The sequence below is a fragment of the Benincasa hispida genome, chromosome 12, assembly GCF_009727055.1.
Source record: "Benincasa hispida cultivar B227 chromosome 12, ASM972705v1, whole genome shotgun sequence".
Taxonomy (NCBI): Eukaryota; Viridiplantae; Streptophyta; class Magnoliopsida; order Cucurbitales; family Cucurbitaceae; genus Benincasa; species Benincasa hispida.
The window spans coordinates 24258002-24267049 of NC_052360.1; the positions used below are offsets into that span (position 1 = coordinate 24258002).

A 9048-nucleotide genomic window follows, 5' to 3' on the forward strand; every position below is an offset into this window, starting at 1 on the left:
TCGACAGTATGCATTTTCACTTAGGGTTGTTTATCATTGCTCTCGGTCGTCCATCCAATATAACTGCATCAGGAAAGACCTTGACTCCTATTAATAGGCATCGGGCTTTCTTCTGAAATCAAACACATGGGGTCGAAATAAAATACCTATTCCAATTAGTTACTCAAAACCGCGTCAGAATAGGGTTCACCTGATCTTCCAACAGTAAAAAAAACATACCACATCAGGAGAGGCTTTATCATCCAATGATTGTTTCGGTCAATATAGCCTTTCTGCATCGACGCTAAACTTCTTGATGCCAAACAAGGTATCAAGAGAGAGATTTTCTTGTACTGCTAGTTGAGGAATATCCCACGTTAGAAGGATGGAGAGATTTTACTCTTTATAAGATGTATGAGTTACTCATCTCATTGTCAACTAATTTTGAAATAAAATCCTATGTTTATCTACTTTGTTGTGGTATTTAAATTGCAAGTGTGAGAAAATTTCATATGAGATTACCCAATAGATTTCATCTTTCACATGAAAATGCTCATAAAGTCAACTAATGAACCAAGTTGGAAAGTTTGGCCAAATTATCTAAGAATCTTCATAGGCAGCTGCATTCCCATTATTGCAGTTTCCCTTCTCTTTCTCTCCTCCAAAAAGTCTACTTTTAAGACTTATCAACTCTCAGAAATTTCCTAGAGCTAACATAATCTTAAAATTTCCTTACCTTGTTAGTTTTCAGTTTACCATATAAATTAAAAAAGCTTGCACATTTGAGGCCACATCTCTAGATTTTAGTCTTCCGTCCTCTTGGAGACTTAATTAATTCCCCATTCTTGAAAAGTAGGAGGAGCTTGGGATAATGAACCCTACACAGCTTACAGATCAACATGCCTCAACTTTTACTTTCCATCTTTCTGATCCCAGCAACTCAAATATTGGCCACATCCCATATTCACATCCCTCTAAACACAACTTCGATCCTTCGTCCTTTACATTTGACCACTACAATTTGGAAGCTCCCGCTCCCTCCAATCATACAAAAGACTTTGTCGCAGAAAGTATGTTAAATTCTAACCGCGCCAATAGTTTTTTTTTTTCTTCTCTCTTTCCTAGGTTACTTTGTGTACATGTGTACGGTTTGATTTAATCTGGTTTTAACTCATGGATAAATCAAATTCTATAAGTTTTATGGAGGAAATTAGACTGAAGTTTTTCTTGATAGACCTATAAATGACTAATCCCAATTATACTCATGCATGTATACATTATATTCAAAATGTGGACTACTTTTCATAAAAGAAAGAAAAACATATATTAGCCAAAAAAAAAAATCTTTTTTATGAACTATAGATTACAAAGCTAATTATCGTGTGGTGTATTAATAATAAACATTATATTATTGGCTTAAACCCATGTTTATGGGTATCGATCATTCATTATTTGTACGCCAATTTATACTATTATCTTTGTTATTGATATACCAAATCAATAGAATATAAAAGGATCTATAATTGGATATCTGCGATCTTCATTTCATATTAGCGTTTATTTTAAGTTGTCTATTATTGATATATACATTATCAATAAATAAAATACTAAATAATCAGTTGTATTGAACTTTTGTTTTCAATCTAAACTATTTGTATGCTTATTTGTTTATTATGTTTATTACCTTTAAACCATACTAATAAAATTAGAAAGGGTAATAGTAATATTTGCAAATCATTATCTATCTATTATTGTTTGGATACTCAATTACTATGAGGTATATGCATAGTATTAAACTTTTGTCAATACATGTTGATATTTTCATGATGTTCTCATGTTTCTATAGATTCGACATCGACATGAGAGATAAATCAATATTTATATTATATCGTAGAAAAAATCTCTAAAACACAAAAAAATAAATATCAAAATGTAATTAACATAAGTAAAATATAATTAATATACATGTTAACTTGTTTGAAAATCACAAAATATTTATTTACAATTTATATTTATTTTTTAATTTTTAATTTTTATAATTTTCCAGAAATATCTTTCTAAATCAACATCCCATTGAAATTTTCCTAAAATTTTTTATTTTGATATTTTCATTGACATCAACATTTTAAACCTTGGATATATGTCACCCTAATTTACCATATTATATCATAGAGTAAAAGATAGATTTATAATATTTAACTTTCATTTTTTATATCCATTAGTGTTTGGATTTTCATTTTGTTATATGAAAAAAGTATGTCTTTAATAAAATTTAATTTTGTTATATAGCAATAATTGTTTACAAACTATATTTTTATTATAAGGTGTCATCATTAATAATTTATTTGCAATTATGTGATCTATATCGCTAATATACCTTATCAACAACAACAACAACAAATAAACATTTTCAATTTGTGATAGTTAACATGCTTACATACCATTAGTACTAGGTGCATCTCCAGTATGCATTCCACTCTCATCGAACACATATAAAAATAATAGAACACTGTAAAAAATATAGTACTTTTAAGTTTTTATCTTAGAAAACTATCACCTTTTTTTAGAACTCGTAAAAATAGTTTTTCTCAATCCATCGGGACGAGATCGATCGGGATTTTAGTTTAAAAAATCAACTTTTTCCAACTTATCGACTGTTTAGGGTTTTCTTGATACATCTCACCAGATTATAGACCGAGATTATGTGCATCTCGGTGCTAATCCCAGGCAAAATAACACTGACATTCTATATATTTGAGCTTCCTCAGTGAAATCTCTAAAATAATTAACACAAAAATTCATATGTTTGAGCTTTTTTTGTGGAATCTCAGATAGGAATAATACTAAGATTCTATATATCCCAAATCTTACTCAATTTTTTTTTTTTTTTAAAATTGATCTTTTCCAAAATTTAAATATATTGAATCAATTTAGAAAATCTATTTTGATAATTGGAAAACCCATTTAGAATTTTGAAAATTCATATAACTGTGAAAACATAAATTATGCTAAAGATTTGAAAAATGATGTAAGCTATAATATTTAGTAAACATAACCGAATAAGATTTGGTAGAAGATTTGGGAAGATTACATAAAAAAATTTATCGAATCTCGATGTGTAATGAGACGAGATGTACGAGAAGGTCTAAACCAATCGATAAGTTAGAAAAAGTAGATTTTTAGTTAATTCTCGGTGGTCGATCTCGTCCAAGATAGACTGAGAAAAACTATTTTTACGAGTTTTCAAAAAACGTGTTAATTTCGTACCAAAACGTGCTATCTTTTGAAAATTTTCTAAAAATAATTATAATATTTCTAAAAAGAACTAAGAAAAATTTGTCACATGGCAAATTGTGATTGAATATTTTGATGAGATGCACAAACATAGGTGCTACTCGGGATGTCCTAAGTATTTTTCTCGTTGATATATCATTAAAAAAAATGGTAAATAAATTATAGCAAATTATATTGGGCAGGGGAAGAAAGAATTATAAGTCTTGAAGAAAGGATTAATTTGTATCGAGCTGCACTTAAGGGCGATTGGGAAAGCGCTGAATCTATATTGGTAGACAACATGAGTTTGTTAAGTGCTTCAATAACTCGAGACAAGGAGACAGCTCTCCATATTGCAGCTGGAGCCAAACACAGCGTCTTTGTGGAAAGGCTTATGGAAATGATTACCAAAGAGGAAGTTACTACGAAAAATAGACATGGAAATACTGCCTTATGCTTTGCTGCTGCTTCGGGAGTTGTAAGAATTGCTGAGCTGATGGTTAACAAAAACAATAATCTTCCCCTTATTCGTGGCTTTGGCGATGTTACTCCACTTTTCATGGCGGTTTCTTACAAATGTAAACCCATGGCTTCCTATCTCTTGTCTGTCACTCAACTCAACCACCTAACCTCCCAAGAGAAAATTGAGCTTCTTATTGCCACCATATATAGTGACTTTTTTGGTAAATCAATTCAACCACCCTACTCTTTTTATGGTTAAATTGAAATTTAATTTATATAATTTGGAGAATGTTAGAATTTAGTTGAGCATGTGGTTTATTATTAGAATTTAATTCTTATGATTTGATAAAATCTTCCTAAATAAGGACTAAATTCTAACTTTGAAAACCATAAAAATTAAATTTTAATTTTCTCTAAACTATAGAGACTAATTTATAATTAAATACTTTTATTTATTTATTTTTTTTAGATTAAACTACATATTTAGTCCATATAGTTTAAAGAAAGTGAAAATGTTGTTTATATGGTTTATAATTAGAATTTAGTTCCTATGTTTGATCAAATCCTCCCTATTTATGAGGTTTTATCAAACTATGAGCAATATGTGGGGACTAAATTTGAACTTTTAAAACTATAAGGACTAAATTTTAACTTTTTCCAAACTATAGGGATCAAATTTGTAATTTAACCTCTATTTTAATCGATATATTTTTAGAATCTCTCGTTTGTTAATCATTTGGTTTTTTTGAAAATTAAACATGCGACACTATTTTCACTCGTTGATTTCTTTGTTCTGTTGTTTACATTTTAAGTGATTTGAAATAATTCCGGTCAAGTTTTGAAAACTAATTTTTAAAAATTTAGTTAAATAATTCAGATATTTACTTAGTGAAAATGAAAATATTATTAAAAAACCATGAGAAAACCATGAAAAATTATGTAGATGAGATCTTAATGGATTGATTTTAACTTCTTTACAGATATAAGTTTGAATATCTTGGAACATGATCCAACGTTGGCTACTACAATAGACGCAAAAAACAATAATGAGACAGCATTGCACGTCATGGCTAGAAAACCGTCAGCGATTAACGGTGGAGATCGAGTTAACCTTTGGAAAAGCTGTATCACTTGTCAGTATTCTTTTCCTTTTTTTTAGTTACACTATACTTTATAATTTTTTTTTACACTATCATTTTTATTTTTCAAATATATGTATAAGAAAATATTAGGTGCTCACATCAAAAGATAATTAAAATATTTAAAGTAAGAAATACAAAGAACTTGCCACATAAAAAATCATAATTGGATAATTTATGTTGTAAGTATGTGATAGACACTCACAAATAAATAACTAATAAACGATTATTTGAGAGGAAACAAAAACATTTTTAATTGAAAGACTCTTCAAACTTAGTTCACACTCTTTTTGTGTATTTTTCTTTACACACTTGGATACATCAATGATGTAAATGTCAATTCTATTTATAGGATTATCATGGATAAATTTTTTTTTTTAGAATAGATGATATTATTATACAACAACAAGGGGATTCCAAAACTCGAGATCAAGGCAACAAAGCACAAACAAAGACAGGGCAACAATATGCAAACAAAGCCAACAAGATAAAACCAGAATATAACCAAACATAAATGCAAAAAAATCCCAAACCACTAAGGAGAAAGCTAGAGAAAAGAAACCAAAACCCCACAACTAGGGACAATAGCAAAACAGAGAGCAAACAACAAGAACAAAAAGAAGAAAGGCATTTCAAGAACACACTCGATAAAACCAAGAGAATCAACCCGCTATAAAGTAGCTTGAACACAAACCGTAGAGACTATAAGGTGAAACAAAGTAGACACCAACATCGGTCGACCTCCATGCAGCTGCTGATTACGCTCCTGATGTAGTAGATGAAAGCACACCAAAATACATGGAACAACTTACTACACACCCCATTACCCGACCCCATTCGGTACAACCAACTTAACTCGACATCCAAACCCGCCACCTGATGCGACGAATCCAACTGACGCAACACACCAGACCACACCTCTCTCCCAAACTCACACTCGAAGAATAAGTGATCCTGCGACTCCACACCTCCCCCACACAGTAGACACCCCTCTCTGACACCATACCCCAGCTCCTCAACCAATCCTGCCTGTCATGGGTAAATTTAAATACATAACTCACACTCTAATTAAACATACATTGAATAATTAAAATTCTACACTTAATTCATGTGAAACTCTATACTAAATTAACTCCTACATTAACATCTTATTTAACTCTCGTCCTTTAATTTTTCTAACTCTCATGAATTAATTCATCTATAACTTATCTAATTAAAATATATTTAATTTTCAACATTTAATGAGATGCGTAGGATAGGTGTTACCTAGGATGCACTAAGTATTTTTCATAAATATATATATATTTATATATATTTGTGTCATTGCGTGTGTACAATTTAATGACAAAATCTTGCTTCATCATTGAACTATATGCATAGCAGTGAAAGGGATCTCCAATAATAAAGAAGAAGAAATGAAGACATTAGCCCGTCAGCTAGTTGAATCATTATGGAAACATGCTGTATTTGAGTTGCCACAAAAGGAGTTGATGAGGTTCATTAGACATCCCTCAAGAGTGCTTCATGAAGCCGCCAGTGTAGGAAATGTGGAGTTTTTGGTATTACTCATTCGTAGATATCCAGATATAGTATGGGAAGAAGACGATGATGGTAAAAGTATATTTCACGTAGCAGTTGAGAATCGGCTGGAGGATGTGTTCAATCTAATATATGAGATTGGTGGGCTCAAGGATTTTTCTGCAAAATATCGAACCACTGTCAAAGGAAAGTATAACATTCTACATTTGGCTGCCAAACTAGCTGCTCCTAACCATCTCAATAGGGTCTCAGGAGCAGCCCTTCAAATGCAACGTGAATTAATTTGGTACAAGGTAACTTTAACTACAAATTGATATATTTCAAACGGTTAGACGATATAAAATTAAATTTACTTTTATCCATCAACTTAAGTGATTTGAGTCAATCAATGATAACATGATATTGGAACAGGTGTTCCAGAAAATCCTATATTGAACAAACCCTTACAATGATGTTATTGTCTCCTAATTAATATCGATTTCCACTTGTTGGGTCTTCTACTTCCACAACTGAAGGAGTGTTAGAGAATATAATATTAAATTTACCTTCATACATCAATATGAAGCTTTTATGTCAACGGGTGACTTAACACGAACTTATATTTTCTTACTCTCATGTGATCTTTCAAATTGAATAATTGAAGGAAGTGGAGAAGATAGTTCTACCATCCCAACTAGAGGCCAAATGTGATGATCCTCATAAGTTGACACCACGAGAGTTATTCATTAAAGAACACAAAGATCTTCGCAAAGATGGCGAGGCATGGATGAGAAACACAGCAAACTCATGCATGCTTGTTTCAACTTTAATTGCCACAGTAATATTTGCAGCAGCCTTCACAGTTCCTGGTGGTGATGATAGTGAAGGCACTCCTATATTTCAAAAGAAGTTTTGGTTCACTGTATTTGTTATATCAGATGCAGTTGCTTTAATCTCCTCTTCATCTTCTATTTTGGTGTTTTTGTCAATCCTAACTTCACGCTATGCAGAAGATGATTTCTTGCACTCATTGCCCTCTCAATTGCTCATTGGGTTCACTTCGTTGTTCATCTCTATAGTGTGCATGGTGGTAGCTTTTAGTTCAACCTTCTTTATGCACTACCACAATAATACAAATATGTGGGTTCCAACAACAGTGGCTACAACAACGATTGTTCCAGTTTTATGTTTTTGTGTGCTTCAGTCTAAACTATGGGCCGATATATTCCACAATACCTATTTGTCTAAATATCTTTTCAAGCCCAGTCAACGTAAATTATCCTCATCATCTCGTATTACTTCTTTCTTTTCATCATCTACTACTAGCCCTTCCGTTTTACCTCTACCCAACTCTATTGTTAGTCCTGAAATTAGTCCTGAGATTAGTCCTGAGATTAGTCCTGATTTCCCTTGATAGGATCTAGAATTTTATCACTGGAGGTACAAATTTGTATTTAGTCCTTGAATTTGATATTTAAAAAATATTTAATATATCTTTTAATTTTAAATTTTGTGTCCGATTAAATTTTTGATGTCTTTGATATTATATCCAATCACTATATAATCCATGTGGGACTCAATGACGCTTCAAAGTTGTCACAAACATTTTCATGCTCTTTTTTTAGTCCTTTAATTCTCTACATTAGGAAAGCTTGTTTCCTTGCTTTTTAATTTATATATACAACCTAATAATAGACTAAAATTAAAATATATCATAAAAAGGCTTAAATAAAAAATAATTACAAAACATATATGGAAACATATTTACAAATCACATATGGAAATATAATTTCCAATGCCCTCCTCAAATTAGACCATGAAAATCACAAATGCCTAACTTATGAAGAAGATAAAAGAAGTGTTGTTTTCTTAAAACCTTCTAGAGATATCTGCAAGTTGTTCACGTGTAGTAATGATGTCGAACTACATCACGGACATAATGAAAATCTCAATGTGTTTTGTGCGTTCATAAAAAACTGGTTTTCAATCGATATGTAATACTGACATGTTGTCACAAAATAAGTTTATGACACGAGGATGATCTACCCCAAGACTCCCAAGTAATGCTTTAAGCCACATGAGTTTAGACATAATAGAAGTCATAGAGCGATACTCGGTTGATGAACGAGATACTATTTATTGCTTCTTGATTTTCAAGGAGATAGGAGAACCACCAAGAAATACAAACCAACGAAAAGATAGTAGGTTAGGGAACGACCTGCCCAATCAGAATCACACCACCCTAGTTCATCGCCGGAAACAATGACTCTTGAAGTTTATTAACAACACAATTGTCGGCAGAGTCCATTCACCATATAACTTTGTTCAAGATACTCCCACCTTATATATTTGTTTTTCTTATAATTTCAAAACTCAGAACAACTTAATGCTCAAAGTTATTTATGGAGACCAAGGGATCCATAAAGTTGCACACAAGAAAAATATTTGTAAATGAAATTACAAATACAACTTTTCCCTTTACGGTTTATGTTCCATTATAGTAGAAATCTAATTGCCAAATTTTGTACAGAATTGTTTTTAAATATAGAAAAATAAATTAAAATATTTATATAGCAAAATTTTGGAACTATCAATTATAGACGTTGATAGACACTGATAGACTTCTATCAATGAGTCTATCAGTGTCTATCAGCGTCTATCATTGATAGTTCTAAAA

At 31.3% G+C, this 9048-nt stretch overlaps 1 protein-coding gene across 2 annotated transcripts; it reads left to right on the forward strand.

Moving 5' to 3' along the window:
* Positions 1-781: 781 nt before the first annotated feature.
* Positions 782-7879, forward strand: LOC120092907 (ankyrin repeat-containing protein ITN1-like). Of its 2 annotated transcripts, none has more exons than XM_039051151.1 (5): positions 782-1049; positions 3456-3935; positions 4695-4847; positions 6234-6685; positions 7036-7879. In XM_039051151.1, the coding sequence occupies exons 1-5, from the start codon at positions 851-853 to the stop codon at positions 7783-7785; spliced, it is 2034 nt and encodes a 677-aa protein (XP_038907079.1). In that variant the 5' UTR covers positions 782-850; the 3' UTR covers positions 7786-7879. The 2 variants fall into 2 exon arrangements, with proteins under 2 accessions (XP_038907079.1, XP_038907080.1); XM_039051152.1 differs by having other exon boundaries at positions 6237-6685.
* Positions 7880-9048: the final 1169 nt, after the last annotated feature.

Bases quoted from the DNA above. Each gene is read 5' to 3' on its own strand.
- LOC120092907 (XM_039051151.1), top strand. From the start codon at position 851: ATGAACCCTACACAGCTTACAGATCAACATGCCTCAACTTTTACTTTC. The intron at 4,848-6,233 runs GTCAGTATTCTT...CTATATGCATAG, and splicing joins TTGGAAAAGCTGTATCACTT to CAGTGAAAGGGATCTCCAAT. The intron at 6,686-7,035 runs GTAACTTTAACT...GAATAATTGAAG, and splicing joins GTGAATTAATTTGGTACAAG to GAAGTGGAGAAGATAGTTCT.